Here is an 18,694-nt window from a genome sequence, read left to right as displayed (position 1 = left end):
ACTTCTCCACCGAGGGAGCACAGAGTTGGGGTCACTTCGAACACAGAAGGGTCCGTTTTCTCCCCGAGGCCTGCTGCCTGTGCTGCTGACTTTGGCTGGGATCCATCTGGTGGGGTGTGAGGTTCTTTCCCTCCCCTCCCTAAGCTTCGAATAATTATTACCAAGTATCGGGAGAGGAGCCCAGACCAGGCAAGGGCTGGCCTAGAACAGTCTTAGGTCCCCGCTGTCTGTCGTGGGGGCAGCACCAATGGCCCCACCGGACCCGTGGGGCAGTGGGGAGTGCAGCCTGGGGAGAGTCGGTGGAAACAGCTTTGTAATGTGAACGGGACACTGTGCCCGACTGTCACAGGCAGGCAGCCCTGCAGAGTGGACACGGTTTGGGAGGGGGTCGCTCTACAGCCCTTAGTTCTTCATCTCTGGGACCCTCCAGAGGCTCAGAGGTCCTAGGGCGAAGCCGTCCTTGTAGAATCGCCTGGAAGACGCTCCTGCGGAAGTGAGAAGCACTCTAGACGGCCTCCCTCCCTCCTGAGAGCCCCTCCTGAGGGGGGACCTGCTGGGTGTCCCCACTGCTTCCCAAAGGGCAAGGCCAGCTGGGCAGAGCCTGGGAAGCTCGGTCAGGGGCGGCTCAGCAGTGGCCTGACTCCAGGTCTCAGGCCAGCTGCCCCAGGAGGATGGCCCCCCCAGGAGGACAGGAGGACGGTCCCCCCAGGAGGACAGCCTCCCCAAGGGGGACAGGAGGACAGGCCCCACCCCCACCCCCCACGAGGACAGGAGGGTGATCCCCCCCCCCCCCCCCCGTGGGCGGTCCTGTCTGGCCTCTGTCCTCCAGGTTCCTTTCGGGCAGAGACAGTTCTCCAGGGCAGCGGGCGGGGCGGCAGGCAGGCTGAGCTCTCAGCTCCGCCCCCAGAAACGCACTTGAACACCACCTGCCTCTGAGCAGCGACCCAGGGCCTGGACAGAGCTCAGTGGGCACGGAACGTTGGTGGATTCGTCCCGTTAGACCATCTGCAGAGAAGGAGGGGACAGGCTGACGAGGGTCCCCTGGGCTCTGGGGCAGCAGTCGCTCCCACCTGGCTCCAGCAGGCTGAGTGGCAGGTGCGGGTCAGGGCCCCCGGGTCAGGGCCTCCCGGAGGGCTTGAACCCTCCAGCTGGTGGGAGCTCAGACTCCTCCCCGCAGGGCTGACTGGGCCCATCGGGGTGACCCAAGGGGTAGGAGCTTCCTCAAGCCCCTCGTCCCGCGTGGCTCAACGCTCTGTCAGTCCTGACCTTAAGCCCTGGGTTACACTCCCCGCAGCACAAGCAATAAACCAGGACGTCCCCTTTCTGAGCTCCCTGTCTGAAGTGCAGAGTGACTTTCCTGGAACACTGTCACCCCTGGGGAGAGGGGAGAGCCAGGAAACAGCTGTCCTGAAGGTGTCCTTCTACACGTCCCTCCCTCAAACTGACACGTCGTGTCCCAACCTTGCTGCGCTTGGAGAATGTGCCCGGTCAACCCACGTGGCGGGGGAGCTCAGAAGTTAAGGCCGATCCCTTCCACACGATTGTTCCGTATCGGGTGCTGGGCTGCGGCGGGAGCTAATTCCCCCACCCGGCTCCGCCCAGGGCTGGCTCCGCTGTGCCCTGCACACCCTCCTCGCCGGCCCAAGACCGAGACCGTGGGCGTTCGGAGAGGACACAGACAGGCGTGCGGAGCACCCGAGGGCACGCGGGCAGGTGCGGATCCCCGGCAGCGGCGGCGGACTCTCCCGGGAGCAGTGGCCACGTGGGCACCTGTAGGTCACGGGCGGCAGGGCCCGGGCTGGGAAAAGACCGGAAATTCAGAAAAGGCAAAACTGGCCTCTCACGGAGGCTGAGGAGCAGAGCCGAATACTTTGTATTTCTTCTTCTGCCACGAGGACAGCTGCACTCTACCTCATTTTATACGTTTTGACATCTCTCCTCACACGGCTTTCGTCAAGATGGAGAAGTAACTTGGTAAGTGCAAGTCACGTGCTGCCGGGCTGTCGGAAGGACATCGGGCCACACGTGTCACAGCCAGAAAACCTGCAAGGTGTCGCAGGTGAGGTCAACAGCCTCGGCGGCCGGGACCGGGGAAGAAGCCACACCACCCGACCCAAAGGCGGCACGTTATCACCAAACACGCCAGGATCGTGCGGCTTGGGCAGCGTGACCCCAGCCTGTGTCCTCAGGTCCGGGTCCCGACCTGTCAGACGTCCCCGGGTTGGCCCTCGCCCGCCTGCCTCCCAGGAATGCCGTCTGGTGGCCTCAGTTCCTTTCCGCTGAAAGTGCCAGAGCATGTGCACCTGCCCACGGAGAGCGGGGCTCCGGGGGTGACTGCTTCCTGCCTGTCTGCTGAGCCACAGCGGGACTTACCAGGTTCCTGTGGACGAGCACACACTTCATGCTGAGGGCGGAGCTGCTGCAGGGACGCCCCCCCCCCCCCCCACTGGGTGCGGGTGGGAGCGTGCATGTGCATGCATGTGCGTGTGAGGGCACGCGCAGGTGCGTGCACACGTGCGAGTGTGTGCACGTGCAGACGTGCGCCTGGCTGAGGACGGGGTGATGTCCCCCTGCCTTCTCTGCCGCCTTTGTCCCCGCAGGGCCGGGAGCAGAGCCCAGGGTGGCATCTGTCTCTTCTGCTCGGCAGCTGGTCCAGCAGACAGCAAACCCGTGGGAGGAAGGGCAGCTCCCCCCGCGAGCGGGTTCCAGAACCGGAGGCAAAGCGGACGTTGTGAGCAGGACCGGAAGTTGCCGTGCGCCCCGGGGGCCTTCTCCTTGGTCCCGTGTATCTTCGTGCACATCCGCGAACAGGGGCCCGGTGGCGAGGCCCGGGAGCCGGATGGGAACGTGCAAACCCAGGGCCCACCTGGGCCCGCGGGGTCGGGGCTGTATTCCCATGAGCCCCTGGGGCTGCGTGCACACGGAGGCCGCAGAAGCTGGAGCGGCGGGGCCCGGGGGCAGCCTCTCCGTGCCTAGGACTGCGGCCCACAGGGACGGGAGGGGCTCTGGCTCTGAACGTTGACCCCCCACCACCGTGGTGCACAGCCCTCGCCCGTCTGGCCCAGCGCAGCGCGTGCCTTGGCGACACGGGCTTGCCCTCTGGGCCGGGCTTTGGGGGGCCCGGCCTTCCCGCCCACCGGCCCGTGGGAGCCCCGTCACCCCCGTGTTCCCCATTTATGAGGTCCGTCAGTCCTGCTTCTGTAAACTCATCGGGTTCCCGGGACGGAGGTGCCCTGACGCACAGCGGCAGCGCGGCTCGGCCCCGCGAGCAGGTCCGGGAGCAGCTGGTAAACAGAGGCACAGTGACGACGGCCACGCAGAGCTGGCTGACTTCCCCACACATCTGCCAACAGGAAGCCCTCGCGCAGAGGAGGCTGTGGGCCAGTGCCAGGAGGTGACCGCCAGGGCAGCCGGCCCCGACTCTCCCCTGGGCCACAGTGTCCCCGACCCACGACCACGTTCTCACAGTTGGGCGAGGCCCTGCTGGGCCGCCTCGAGGTGGGGGCAAGCGAGAGGGCCGTCCTCCGGCGTGTCTGACAGGCAACGGCAAACAGGGGCCCCTGGGGCAGCTCCTCAGGAGGGCAGGGGGCAGCAAGGCCCAGGAAAGGCCGGGCCCCAGACGGCACGCAGGAGTCTCGACTTGGATGCACGAAAACCACGCTAAGCAAGGACAGTGGCTCACTTCCTAACTTGCATCTTCTTCAGCATTTATTGAGCCCCTGCTGTATGCACAAACTGTTCTAGGTCTGGAAAACGAAGAATGCGCCGGCCTGGGCTCTCAGCCTAACCGGAGTGATGTGGGTGTCGGGCACTGTGCACGCGGGGGCTCTGTACCCTGGGACGACCAAAACGCATCTTCCCAGCAAGTGCCGGGAGGAAGGGCATCTCGATGGCATCGGAGCCGTGTCCAGAGTGTCTGTCGTGTGCTTCTTCCCGTCCTGGGACACAAGTCAGAGTTACTTTTGTCTTCTTCCTCCCTCTTGCAAAAGATCGGAGTTTTCAGAATCAAGCTTTTTAAAGAAAGTACCTACTAACGGCCTTGATGGAGCCACAGCCCATCCCCAGTGCGGCGACTCTGGCTGCGGCCACAGGAAAGCGCTCAGCCTTCTGGCCTCCGGCGTTTCACACAAGGGCTTTGGACTCATTCTAAGGCTGTCGACGTCACTAGACGGCTCCTCACGAGCGCTGACGTCCTGCTTTCTTCACTGTCCAACGTAAACAACGGACTATTAGAAACTAGTCATAACAACTGCAACAAAAATAACCCTTGGGGCTAAAATCTCTACAAGGCCTGGTTTTCCCGCCCCAGCCCTTGGAGGCCAGCAAGGGAGCGGCCACCTGCCCTCGGGTGCTGTGGGTCGAGCCGGTCACGTCCACTGCTGTCTCGACCATCCTACGGATTGCTGCTGTTTGTTCCGATTCTGACAGCCACGTGCACCCCTCCCACCACGTGCCTGGTGATGGGAGTCTGGCGTCCCGGACCACAGCCGCACCCTCAAACAGGGTGGCCATTAGGGGCTAAGCTGTCAGGGTGTCCCTCTGGGGACAGTGGCACTCCAAGTGCTGGCACCCCTGGTCACTTGGTGACCATTCGTGTTGCCAACAAGGGCTTGCCTTTGGAAAATGGGCAAATGTGGGGCACCTGGGTGGCTCAGTCGGTTGAGCGGCTCCCCAGGTACGGGACGACAAGGGACAGGTGACAGAGGACAAAGTTTCTCCAAGAAAACCCAGAAAAACTAGGAAGCAACAAAAACAATTTAAACTAAAAAATATTCATGCATGCAGACTGGTTCCTAAACAAAAATCTCCAAAGAGGTACGATATCCAAAGAAATCCTCAAGTAAAACAAAATCGTACGGCTAACAATCCTAAAAGCACTCTGGACACAGCTGGGACAGTGGGGCCAGACTCCAGACGCCGGGACAAAGTCTGCGGGACTCTGACAGGGAACTCAGGCCAGGGGCGACTTCTCCTGGGTGGGCTTTCAGGCGACATCACATCAAGACGCCGGTTTCCCGACCGCAGGGGCTCAGGAAACACGCTAACGTGCGCGGCAAGAACCAGGAGCTGTGGTTAAGAAAGACGAGAGGGTCTCAGTCCGGAGCCAAATCGGGGCAAGTTTCGTGGCGCGGGGGCAGCTGACCCTCCCGTGGACAGGTGGTTCCCACGAGTCCGTGCCGAGCACTTTCTGGCCCGGAGACCACCTGCTGCCAACTCATTCTTCTACTTTGCTACAGATGACGGTAAACGCTAACTAAAAGCACGGCCGGGTCGCGGCTTGTGCTTGACCCTCCCGGGTGCACGGGCGGCCCTGGTCCTCTTATTGCAAAGGAGCCTCATTCTGTGCATCTTTATGGAACATTTCAAACACACACACACACACACAGAACTCCAGCCTCACAGCTGATAAACCCCGTCGTGCTCTGTCCTTTAATACCTCCGTGTGCCCCCCTCTGTCTTGTAGCATTTTGATACAAATCCCAGACAGCCTATCATTGCCATCATATCTCAGTAGTTCTAAAACGCAGGGGCTCTTCACTGACTGTTCTCTGTAAGTGATGAATCACTGAATTCTATTCCTGGAATAATTGTTACACTATATGCTAAGTTAGTTAGCTAACTTGCATTGAAATAAAAAAATAGTGGAAAAAAGAAAAAAAGCAAAACAAAATAAACAAAACATAGGGATTCTTAAAAAAGCACACCATCTAAAGTAAGTGAATACTCCATAAACATCAGCTCTGTACAGCTGTCTGTGCGGACTCCCGCTCGTCTGAATTAGTAACCCAACAAGCCCACGCGCGGGGATGGGTTGATACGCTTCTTGGGTCTCTAACCACGAGGTTCCCTCCATTTCTTTTTTTTTTTCTGACAAATTGTATTTTGAAGAAACCAGGTTGTCTGTCTGATTTCCCACAATCTGGATTTTGTGTGTTGGGCACCGATGATGAGAAGACACAGACGCACTTGGAACGCAAGGCACCGAGCACAAGAGGCCAGTGCGAGAAGCTGCACACGGCGAAAGGCCACACTGGGAAAGGCAACACTATGGAGACAGTAGGAACCCGGGGCGGGGGGGGGGGGGGGGCGGGGGGGAGGGGAGCGTCAGGGGACGGGCTGGGGGGAAGGACAGCAAAACTACGTGTGATGCTGTCTGGTGGTCTCATGACATCATACATTTGTCCAAACCCACGGGATGGCCACCCAGTTACCCTGATGCAAACTGTGACTCTGGGGGACTCTGGCGGGTCGGCGTGGGTCAGCAGTGGCAAATGCGTGACTCTGCTGGGGATCCTGATGGGGAGGCTCCGCGTGTGTGGGAACCAGGAATCTAAGGGAGGTCTCTGCGTCTTCCCCTCAACTTTGCTCTAACCTTAAGTTGTTCTAAAAACTAAAGTCTATTAAAATAATATGCATAGGTAGACAAACAGCACACTCAAATGTCAATGTGGTTAGCTTTGGGAGCAGGGTTCTAGCAATTTTTCTTCATCTTTCATTTGTATATGCTAAAAGGTCACAGGTTAATTTTAAAAATCAAGGCAAACGATTGTAGTAAAGAAAACGCTAGATGCGATGATCGTGTTGAGCGAGTTTTCTCCCGTTTCCTTTTCTGTACTTGAAAGGTTTTCCACCTGGACAGTACTTTCAAAATAGAAAAGGTTTGCTTAAAGACCAGGCTGCGCCCTTGAACGTGAGCACACGCGTGTGCGCATACCAGGCAGGCTCTGGCTGGCCGGCTTGGATTTCGTTGTAAAACTAACGGCTTTATGCACACGCGATTCCCATACCTTGAGGCGTGCCCTTCTCGTGTACACCCCGCGTGACTCCCAGGGCATTCGGAGTATAAAACCCTCCAGGCCGGAGCCCCCGGCCAGGGCACAGGGGCCCAGGCGGGTCGGCCTATGCCTCCAGGGGGAGCTGGCCTGCACACGGGGAAGCTCACGGTTGTTTTCTAAACATGAGAAATTCAGATGGCACAGGAGATCCACTCATATTTACGCAAAATTTCAACAGTTCCCCAAGAAATAAAAATTTCATTAATTTCCACTGTTACAGATTTTTGAAAGTTTGCAAACAAAAGGCTAAAATTTATCATCTACCCGTGCAGACTTCTGGGGACCTAAGGAGTTCTCCCTTCCAGCTCCTGCTTAGGGACGTCCTCACGGCCGCATCGTGGACCCGAGTTCCCAAATGCGATGTTCGGGGAGGCAGGCTCGCATCTCCTAAAACCTCTTGGAGAGGGTTCACCTGGAGCACGGAAGGCTCGTGTCCGTGTGTTCCCGACCAGAGTGCACTCGGTGCTCCTCTCTGCAGCCCCAGCCCGCCCTCCCACCGCCCGGCCCGGCTCTGCAAGGGCCCCACGAAACATTTTTTTTTTCCTTAATGTTTATTTGTTTCTGAGAGAGGGCAGGGGAGGGGCAGAGAGAGGGAGGGAGGATATCAAGCAGGGTCTGCACCGTCAGTGCAGAGCCCGAACCCACAGACTACCAGATCATGACCTGAGCCAAAATCAAGAGTTGGACACTCAACTGACTGAGCCCCCCGGTGCCCCAAGAGCAGCATTTGAAGCAACTGCGTGGTTGACTCGGCTGCTGGGATTCCCCCGAGACGCGTGTGCTTGGATGAGGGAGCCAGAGGGCAGGGGTGACTGGCGGCCCCACTGCCCCTCTGAAGAGAAGGCCCGACCAGGACAGCTGCCTGACCACTCATGTGCCCGGAGGGAGGAGGATTTGAGTCCTCAGTTTAAAGACGTACTTTCTCTTCATCCGGGGCACAAATGCATCGTTAACAGTGACAAGACCACCAGAGGCCAGATGATGGGGAGCAGACCACCGTGGGTGGGGCTGGGAGGCCCCCACAGAGGGCACCGCAGGCCCTGCCCCTGCCTGGCCGCCCCCAACCTTCCCAGGCCGTGGGCCGAGCGGGTCCCCAGGCGTCCCCCACAGCAGAGCCTCGCTGCAGACGGGCACGTCCCCACACGGACATCCGCTCTGGGGAACACCACCGGACACATCAAGTCCAAGTGCCCAAAGAAAACTACCACCCAGCAGAAAACAAGGACATCCGGGGCTGCCCGGAGTCCTGACCAGCATCACGGCCCCTGGCACACCCTTCCCAGCAGGTGAAGACGTGTCTTCGGGATGACTTGTCAGCCTCCGTGTCTTTCCTGCTCAGGTCAGCTCGCAACTGGGCCTCCAGTCGACCCCCCCCCCGCCGACCGGTGTCTCCTTTTCCCAGGGCCTCGGCCCTTCTTTGCTGGTGACACCAGGTCTGGGTGTTGGGTCTTCACATTCTACCACCGGCATTGTCCTGTCACTCGTCAGAGCACTCGGGGCCCTGGGGCCTCTGAGCACTGAGGAGCTGTCTTCTGGTCTCCCTCCAGGACCCGCGGGGAGGGGCCCAACCAGCTGAGATGGACACAGCTGGTCACCCACCCTCCTGGGTGTGCAGAGACCACGGTGTCGTCCAGGTGTGACAGCAACCAGCAGCCCAGGACCACGGACGGCCCCACAGCCTCGGCTCAGACACACTTTCCACTCGGTGTGAGCCATGCCGTGAGTTAGCACTGAGCCCTTTTAGAAACCACGGCCTCAGAGACCGTGGGTGTTCACGGAGATCTCAAACATCTCAACCTTACCAGATTCCCGGTGACGCAGTCTCCGTTTCTGTGCTAACAGGGCCGTCAGAGACAGCCCTCGCCTTCCAAGCCCAGCCCTGGAAACTTTGGTTACTGCTGTTGTGGAGAATAGCAAATAAACGTACCTACGCTTACCTTGCTGAAGAGAACAAGACAATGACGGTGCTCTGATTCCTGGACATCTGCCTGCCCGCCTGCCCCTGTCCCGCACCCGTGGTGATACCCCCACCCAGCCTCTGCCTGTCACCAGAAGCACGAATGGGGTCTGACCATCACGCCCAGTGCGCAGGCCTCCTGAGTGCGAGCAGTAGAGAGGAGGAGGAGGATTCAGGTTCTGGACCATGCCCGAGCATGCAGTGAACACCTAGAACCGGCCATACCTGAGGCTCCGTTCATCGCTTCTCAGGCAAGTGAGGGATGTAATGAGACAAACCCACCGGAGCCGTGGTCCTTTCACCTGCAGCTGAAGTCCACACGCACAGCACACAGCATAACCTGACACGTTACTTCTGATTCAGGAGTTAGTCTAGGAAACAGGGAGGACTCAAGCCTTGTGCTACGGATCGGGACTGGAGAAGGGACGTCTTTCACTTCCTACACTAATTCAACAAGGCCGTCTTTAAGCAGCACCTGTCGTAACGCTGCTGGCCCCAGTCCCAGGTCAGCCTGCCTTCCCCACAGGACCGAAGGAGGCATCGGCCGCAGTGCCGTGAACACATCCTGGGTCGCCCACAGCCCCGAGCCCAGACAGCGCCAGCAGCAAGGGTGCTAAGGGGCCCTTTCAAAGGGAGCGTGAAGACGAATTAACCGCCAGCACCTCCCCGTGGGCATCGCGGACCAAGGCTACTGCCCACACGTCTCTGGACAACAGAGCCTGAAGACAAGGCCACCGGGCGCAGGACCAGCTCTTAACTACAGCTGCATGAACTCAGGGCCAGTGGGTCAGACCCCGTGACCCAAGGGACAGGGATGATGCACAATCAAGCTGTCAGGGAAAGGGGGGGGGGCACATCCTACGATGAACGCTGTTCTCCAGCTTGTCAGCTAGGATCAGAGCTGCCTTGTTTTCTGGGCTTAGATCCGAGGCTCATGAAGCTTAGCAACTATAAATAACAACGATCCTTTACATTGTTAATGCTTTGGTACAAGCTTTTGAAAAACTCCTAAATGGCAGAAACTCCTGACTAGCAGCCACGGAATGGCCTAGACGGGTAGGTTAGGTGGTCTGTTTTCCTGTGCAGACTTCCAAGGCCTGACCAGATACCCGGAGCGACCCGACACGCAGTGTCCTCTGCCCTACAGGCGGCGGGGTGGGCATCGCACCAAGAACGAGCTTATAAAAAGGAGTTTTATTAAATGAAAGAGAAATCTGCTCGGTGGGTCAAATGCGAAATAGATATACAAAAACTTTACACCCGTGTCCCGGAGGAGGAAGGGTCCGTGCGCTGGCCCGGACCCGCCCCCGCCGCCCCGAGTCCTGCCCGCCCGTCCCGCAAGAGGCTGCGAGGGGCGTGGCAACATCTTTGGCACACGGCCTCCCGGGACACTGTCCCTTAGAAAAGTAGACTTTCCGTAGTAAAACCTCTAAAAACACCTATTTCTGCAAAATTATGTGTTTCTGTAAGTGGAGCTCTGCAAATATACACGTCTTTCTGGAGAAAAGGAGACCCCATCCGAGGGCCCGCGCGGCCGGGAGCCATCGGGGGCCGGAGCAAGACGCGTGTGTCTGCTGAGCGCCCCGCAGGTCACATGAGGTCGTTGAGCTCTGCCTCCAGTGCCGCGGCCATCTCGTCCGCCTCCGAGCTGCTGCCCTCCTCGTCCTCCCCGCTGGACTCCCCGCTGGACGCGCTGCCGGTGTCCTCCTCGGGCAGCTTCCGCTTGTGGCCCCTGCAAGACAGGCGCATGCCGTGACACGCTCGCAGGGGCAGGCACACGCGCACCGGGACACACGCGCGCATCAGCACCCACGCACCTCGGGACGCACCCACGCAGCGCGGCGCTGTCCCGTGGGGCCATCGATGCAAAAGCGCTGTCGCAGTTTCAGTGCGAGGAGGAGATGGAGCCGGGGGTCAAAACCGCGCGGGGCCAGCAGGCCCGGGACACGCTCTGTCTGTTCCCATGCCGCCAGGCCCCCGCATCCAGAGGTGGCCCGGCAGCGACAGTCACGGAGTCACGGAGGAGGTGACGGAGCGCCCGTAACCGCACGGCTCGTGGGGAGAGGAGTGCGGACCGGTGGGAGGCCTGGAGGGCGTGCCCCTGCTGTCCGTGTCCGGCCCCTGCCCTCCCCCGGGGGAGCCCTCGCAAGCCGCCTTCTCCCCAGAGCTCCAGACGCTTCACCTCTGATTGGCCCCAAGGAGAACCAGACGGGAACAAACGTGCAAAGCACGACTGGAGAGGCTGGGTCGGCTGTGGGAACTACTAATGCCATTCTGCAGACACGAAAGCCAAGGCACGTCCCAGGGGACCAGACGGGGCCGTCACCCGGTCCGGCCCAAAAACTCCACTTTCTTTAGGCGGCTTAAGAGGAATTACCCTGATGACCGATGACGCCACGATGGTGGCGGCTGCCTCCGTCCTCGGGACAGAGTTGGCGGACTCGGACCAGACTGTGCCCGTGAGATTTCCGCAGCACGGGGCCCGCGGCGGGCACAGCACTCCCCCAGGAGGTGCCCGCTGGCCCCGAGTGGTGTCCCCAAGCCGAGGAAAAGCGGCCTGACCACACGCCCGCCCTGGGTCTCCCCTCACACAGGGGCACCTGGGCCTCACGAGTCAGCCCCCCTGTCTCTTGTGCTGTGATGGTGGGGACACAGGCAGGCCCTGAAGATTTTCTGGCGCACGCACACACGCACGCGCGCGCGCACACACACACACACACACACACACACGGCAGCCGCACACAGGCGTGTATATACTGAGGTACATGCAGCACACATACAACGTAGAGAACCACACACGTACAGGAAATTGGAGACCACGGTGCTGGTGGAAGGAAAGGTGTACAATTTATTTAAGAGAAATACCGCCAGCAAAACCAGATGGAACAAAAGACACGTTGCTGATCGGTCACCGTCCCACCTAAGAAGAGGATGTGCCTGCGGCAGACAAGGCGCCGGGAGCCTGCCGGGAGGCCGGCAAGGACACCCAGAAAGAGCAGCCCCTGGACTGTCCCTCGCGCCCCAGGCTCTACCGCGTGCGTGACCGCCAGGGCGGCAGTGCCCTCGCCCGACCCACCAGAGCACTTTGTCAGTGCCACCCGCTCAGTCCAAAGTTTAAACGACCATTATTTTCCCATCGGCTGAATATTTTCTAAGGAAACAAACGTTTACGCTGTTACAGAAAACAAGCTGGGCTCAACACTGAAGTGTAAAGTGGGTTTCTCTTATCAGCATCTGACCATTAAGACCTAGGGTTGCTCCCTTAGGAGATCTCTGGCAAACATACAAGCAAAACCGGTGTAAAGGGTTTCTGAGCACAGGGATGCTTCAGGGAAATCACCCCAAACACTAGGCCGTAGGCCTCCTTTGCCCTTGGCCCCCTGGAGGGCGGCGTGGCCTCAAGGCTCTTGGCCCGCTGCAGTTCTTGGGACGCGCGTGCGTGGCTGCTGTTTTCCACTCCGGCCGTTACGGTGTTGGCGGAGCGTGGGACGCCCGGCAGCACCAGGATGCACTCGGGCACAGGAGCCACAAGGTGCCCTTCCCGGGTGTGATGCCGGGCGCGTGGTGGGCCCGCGGCCACGCCTGCTGAGGGGGTCCCGCCCGCGGACCTCATGCCCGGCTCCCATTTGCACGGAAGAAGGGGCTGTTTGGGGGCCCCACGTGCAGCGGCTCATGCCCCCCAGCTCTCTCTGGGGGCGAATGGTGTGGACCACCTCCTGCCCCGTTTTACGAGCTGGTGTGTCGGAGCGTTCGGTCCTGAGAGCTCTTTACGTAGCGCGGACGGCAACTATTTCTCAGGCGTGTGCCGCACAGATTTGTGCTTCTCACACTCCGAATGGTGAGAAGTCTTAGGACTATCAGTACAAAACTGACCACGTAACCTGAGGTCACAAATACTTAGGTTTTCTTCGCAATCTGTTGTGAGTCGGCCTCTGAGTTCATTTCTGAGGCAGGGTTGAGATGAACCCTGCATCTGGACACCTGTGGCAGCACCGTTTAGTCAAAAGGAAACTTGAAGAAACGTACACAGAAATACATATGGATATACACGCCCATGTTCAGGGAAACCTGCAGTTTGAAGGAAGACAAGAAACCCCCCAAACGATGTAGAGACGAGAAAGTCTTCGTTTGGGCGGAAGAGACCACAAGCAGAGCCACACACACAAGGTCAGAAAAGATCTGCGAGACGAGGCCACGTGTGACCTAAGACCTACGAAACAACCCGCTTTCAAACTGGTAACACAGGAAGTAACCTAATGGAGAGAAACGCTCCCAAATCAGAACATGACTGACCCAATAAACTCAAAATGGACAGAAGCCCTGAGAAAGACAACAGGGACTGTAACTGAGGTGATCGGTGGGCCTGCTCAGGCTGCAAAAGTGAACACGAGAGGCCGGAGCCCCGAGGAGCAGGGACGGCGTCCGTGGCTGCAGCACGTGGGCTGTGTGGCCGGCGCCGGGCGCCCATCTGTAGGGCCAGAAGCTCCGGTTGGGCCCAAACCAGGGCAGACATGAGCCTGAGGAGACAGGTAGCTCAGCAAAGGGTTAATTTTGGATTTGTAAGATGTCCTGAAACAAAAGCTATTTTAAGCACAATTACTCTGAAGCCTCTGGGATGACTGTCCTTTTGCTGAGTGGTGACAAAAACAGAGACGTGTTTAGAAATGACACGTAGACGTAGATGAAACAGACCGCCGCCCGTAAAAATGTCAGGTGGCCATCTAATTCCCATAAAAAGGGGTGTGCACTGTCCATACTACTGTATGTGAACACCACCGACAGAAATAACGTCCATGAGCCCTGCCCGGGGAAAAGAGTGGGTGGGCCCCGAGGCCTCACAGGGACGCACCGGGCGGTCACGATGCGTGTGCGGCCCCGCGCTCCCCAGGCCCCCAGACCGACAGCATAGGAACACCCGTCCTGGCTGCTGGTGAACGGTGCTGGCTGTGCCCCATCCCCCGGGCACCCAGCTGGGCCCCAGGCCTGCAGTGTGAGAGGAGGGGGGGGGGGTGAAGTCCGTGTCCCACCAGGGTGCGCTCACCAGCGGCAGCTCCCCCGGCACGATGACGCGTCACCCAGCCTAACCGTGAGCACTGTCAGAGCAGCTCTGTGGCCCGCGCCACAAGGTTTCCCAAGCAACGAGCGCGAGCCATCTCCCGTGCCTCCTGATGCAAATGGTCTGCTCTTGGCCCAGAGCCGGGCCCGCATCCAAGCTCCCTTTTGTCCCTTTGACAGCTTGACACAAAAAGCAAAAACAGAGCGGAGACAGCTGCTGCCCGCGGGGACGAGGGCCCCCAGGCTCAGGAAACAGCCGGACCCTCTGTGGAGGGGGGACCAGGAACCGTGGAGAAGCTCGGCTCCCCAGGCAGAGGCGGGGAGCACCTGCAGGCAGGGCCTGAGGGGAGAGGAGGGACCCCCCCACCCCCAAGAGCAGCACCAGGGCAGGACAGGAGTTAGCCATCAGAACGGCCACCTTACAACAACGATACCGTGTGATAACATCTTTTGTGGAAACGTCTGACCTGCACCTGGGGAGCGTCTGGGACAGAAGCGGCCCACACCTGGACAGGCTCACTGCGGCAACGTCCTCGTGCTCAGACACCTCCCGATGACGCGGAGTGCTGGCATGGGGTGACACGAGCCCTCTTTTCCACCAAATCCGTGAGGTGGGTGTTGTCGCTCCCATCGGTGGCCGAGGAGACCGCACAGCCACGTTCCTGCGGGGCTGGACCACACACGACCCCACGCAGGTGCCGGGTACGTCAGAGACACGGTGCAACCGTCCTACAGATCAAGGGCTCTCCCGCAACAGGGTCGTCTTGCAGGGAATTAACAGAGGGAGCGAGAGAACACAGATGAGCCCCACTCGGGTGGTCGTGCGGGGCGTTCCCACGGAGCCCAGTGCGTGGCTCAAGACCAGGGAAAGACGGTCAGTGCCCAGGTGGCAGTGCGGTGTGCTAAGGCTGGTCTCACCCTTCCTGTGACAAAGCAGAGCACGAGACGGACTGAGAAGAGAGAAAACCCTTACTCCTGGTTAAGTAACATTCGGAGAATAAATTTTTATACACGATTAAATTTTAGTAATTAAAAAGCACCTCAGGCCTGCAGGTCACGGCTAACAAACGCCTGTGAACGACCAAAGCTTCGTCTCCCCTCAGCACAACACACGTTTATGTTGTTTTTACAGCCACGTGTGCGGTTCCGCGGAGAAACGCGAACAGATTTAACGTGGAGAAAACGGAGAGCTGGAAACCCTCTCACGTTCAGGGTGGAAAAAACCCTCCCACGCTCAAGGCGGGAAATAGCACGAACAGGAACAAACTTCCTCCCGGACGCTGCAGCTTCCGAGCACACAGTTCCACTGGCGCCCCAAGTGCGCCGAGTTACGGACGTGGATGTCTCAGGGACCAAGGTAAACACACGCCGGCATCTGACCGAGGACCCCCAAACGGCGCCCACAGGGCATGTACTTTTCAGCTCACCGGTTAAACCCGCTTGGTTTCCCGGCAGAAAGAAGCCACAGGGCTGCACGCGGCGAGGTCACCGTCTCGACTAACAAGCCCTTCTCCTGTGTGTGCGCGTGCGGGACAGCCCGGCCTGCATCCTGCGGAACGGAGACGCGCAAGGCGGACCGAACACGTGCACGGCGCGAAGCAAGCGTGGGCACCAGTGGGCACGGTGGGCGCCTGCTCACCTCTGAGGACAGACGCCGGCAGCGGCCGGCGCCTCAGGCACAACTGCAGGGAACCCGCTCCTCGCCGTGAGTGGGGACACAGGCAACCGGGTCACCTGACCCACGGGCCCGGGCCTTGCCTGGGCCGCGGGGGGGCAGCCAACCCCCACCGCGCGCTTCGTGCCATCACAGCGGTGGCGGCCCCCAGGGTGCTGGCTCCACCCGGCCCGGCAGCAGGACTCACCTATCCTGGGCAGGACGGGTGTCTCGCTCAGGGAAGCCAGGCTTAGCGAGCGCAAGTGAGTACATAACCCGGAGTAACCCGGTTACCCGGCAACCAGGCTTATCGAGTAGATGACGGGAGTGGCGGCTGGGGCACGAAGCGTGTCCTCAGTGAGTCCTGGACACGGATGAGCACAAGAAGCCCTGCTCTGTGCGACCAGGACACGGAAGGGCCCGGAACAAAATCGAGGCCTCTCACTCTGACAGACGGGCAAGGTTAAAACACAGCATACTTGACTTGATTCGGTGGTTTTGCCACAATCCTGCATGGAGCACGCTCCCCAAACGCGGGTGAACAAGAGGTGGGCTCGGGGCTCCGGGCGCCCCAGCCTGACGGGCGGCAGGAAGGCTGTGCTGCTTTCCCGACGGACAGGCAGGCTCCTGTCACCGAACGCCAGTCCGAGGTGAATTTCCACAAGCGTCTCGAGACCTACGGGAGCCCCCGCTTTCCGACAAGCGCCCTCGCGGGACGGCCCACGCAGGCAGCGGCTTCAGCACGCGTGCCTTCAGGGACCCGTGGTCGGCAGTCAACACGCAGGTGTCAGGGCGGGGGAGGGACGGTCCCCAAAGCACAAGCGTTTGGATCCCCTTCGCTGTGACTGGTTTTGGAAAGCCTGACGACTGACGCGAAGTTACATGTAATGAGACGACTTCTAACACCTCGCAGGGAAGGGCAAGACGGCCACCGGTGCCCCTCTTCGTCACCTCCCCGTTCACGTCCTCACGTCCTCGTGCAGCCTCACCGGCACCACCGTCGGCAGACGGGTGGGCTCACGGGCGCTCACTGTGACCCCACACTGTGCAGGGCCCTGAGGAAGAAGTCCTCCCCGTGACCGACAAACGGGTCACCATCTGTTCTCGGGTCACGGGTCACACGACCCACTCATGCTGGTTACACGCATGTTCACCCCGGCCCTCGTGCACTTCTGATCCTGCTCCTTCCTTCCTGCCTCCTCTGCACGAAACCAGCACACCCCACGTGACGCCCCAGGACGGGGGCCGTCCCCTCGGACACCCTTCCCGGCCCGGACCCCGCGTCATGCCCTCACAACCGCCGGCGGTTTCCCTGGTCGCACGCCGGTGCAGACTCGCCGCCCGGCTCAGAACCCGTGCTTCCTTCCTGCGCTGTCACGCACGGTCCACCTACGTGTGCCGCACGCGGCCACGGTCGCTACCTTCCGTCCCTGTGCGTCCTGCGGAGCGGCTGAGGGGAGAGGCTCACAGCACGTCGCGCTGGCCCGCCCGCTCGCCACGTCTCCCGAAGCCTCTTGTTCCCACGGCCTCGGCGTGGGCGCCGGCAAGCATCGCGCTTCTCCACGCCACGGGCCCGACGGTTGCGTCCACGCTGCCTCACGCAACTGCTTTTTCTCTCCACTCGGTGAAGAAAGGACAGAACTCAGAATTCTTCCCGCCTGCCTATCACCCGCTCACCCCCACGGGGCTCGCTGCTGTCCGCGTGGACGTGGGTTCTCAGCTCTGTCCGGGTCTTCGGCTCCGTGACCGAGGAGCTCCCTTCGGAGTTTCCCGCGAGGGCAGCGAGTTCTCTCAGTTCTCGGCCGGGACGTCTCCTCTGAGCTTCGTTTGCGCCACAGCTCCGCCTGGCTGACGGCCTTCTCTCCCGTGTGGCAGCGTGCTGCCCGGGGGCCTGGGGCCTGTGCAGTGTCTGATGAGAAGCGGCTGCCGGGCCCGCGGCGCCCTCGTCTGCCTTGCGCGCTTCCACCGCGATGCGTCTGGGTGTGGCTCTCTGTGCTGAGCCTGCTTGGAGTCCGTCAAGATTTCGGGACGTGTTAGAACGTCTTCTATCCGATCTGGGAGATTTTCTGCCCCTGCCCCTCCCCTCCGCGCTCCGACGGCTCCTGCTGTGGGAAGGTCGGCGCGCTAACCGGGGCCCCGCGTCTCTGAGCGCGCGCTCCCCTGCTCGTTCTCTCTTCCGTGGTTCGGACGGACCCCCGGAGCACATTTTCTTCCTCGCTGCCCTTCTCAGCGCTGTCCGTGTACTAGCTCTCGTCTTCCCGCACGGCTCCCCCGGCCCGGAGCGCGCCTGGGGTGGCCGTCGGGAGTTGCTCTGTGAGCTCGGACGTCGGGCCGCGCTCCTGGGCGTCTTCCCTTGAGTGGAAGCGGCCGGGTCCCGCCTCTCTGGCCAGGGCAGCTGCTGCGGCCTGGTGACTGGCGAGCTCATTTTCCTCCGTCTGAGGCCCAGGGCACAGCCCGTTAGAAGAGAAAAGCATGTTAAAATGAAGCCATGGCGACACCAACATTCACCTGTCGTGTCGGCCGTTAGCTGCCACCAAACACTGTGCCACAGAAAATGAGCGTCATCACCTGCTCTCATGGAAAACCATTCGGCCTTCCACGGAGGCACGAGGCCACCAAGTGCCGGCCTAGAAACGCACGTGAGGAGCACACGCACACACAAGCACGACCAGCACACGTGGTGTTCACTCCAGCTTCGTGTGAAACAGCAGGAGACAAAACCACGTACGAGACACAGGGGAGGTGGCTCTTAGAGCGAGGTCAGGGGGCAGGGCCACGACCCGACTGCAGGGAACAGAGGGGGTGCACATCCTAAATTACACCCCAGGTGCCAGAGCCACTGCTGGCCACACGGGGGAGATGCCCCACTAGCTTCCACAGGACAGGACGTCCTCGGGTCAACAACGCCCCAGACTTCTGTCCCGGCCACACGCCTGCCCGGGGCTGAAGGGGACCCCACCCGGGTCCACCGACACCACAAGCACCTTTCATGTGTGCCAGTGCCCCAGAGCATTTTAGTGCCGTCCGTCCCGACGCTGCAGTGAGACTGGGGAACCTTCTGGAAGGACGAGACCTGCACAGACTGTGGGCAGAGCCCCCCCAGCTGTCCGTACGTCTGCAGCGCAGGCTGGAAAGGGGGAGAGAGCCAGCAGGACTGGGCAGTGTGAGCCTGGGACGTGTGTCAGCGATTAG

At 60.4% G+C, this 18,694-nt stretch overlaps 1 protein-coding gene across 4 annotated transcripts in view; it reads right to left on the bottom strand.

Moving 5' to 3' along the window:
• Positions 1 to 9,968: 9,968 nt before the first annotated feature.
• The window catches only part of CTDP1 (CTD phosphatase subunit 1), a 56,884-nt gene continuing 48,158 nt past the window's right edge, over positions 9,969 to 18,694 (bottom strand). The window contains exon 12 of one of the 4 annotated variants that reach the window (XM_019423606.2): positions 9,969 to 10,525. In XM_019423606.2, the coding sequence (XP_019279151.1) occupies positions 10,247 to 10,525 (279 nt within the window). In that variant the 3' untranslated portion in view covers positions 9,969 to 10,246. Of the gene's footprint in view, positions 10,526 to 11,615; positions 14,772 to 18,694 lie in introns of those variants that run through there. The other 3 variants (XM_019423605.2, XM_019423607.2, XM_053902868.1) reach the window with 3 other exon arrangements.

This window comes from Panthera pardus, unplaced genomic scaffold (genome assembly GCF_024362965.1).
Source record: "Panthera pardus isolate Hobbes unplaced genomic scaffold, ASM2436296v1 HiC_scaffold_15, whole genome shotgun sequence".
Lineage (NCBI taxonomy): Eukaryota > Metazoa > Chordata > Mammalia > Carnivora > Felidae > Panthera > Panthera pardus.
This window is presented reverse-complemented; position numbering and strand designations above follow the sequence as displayed.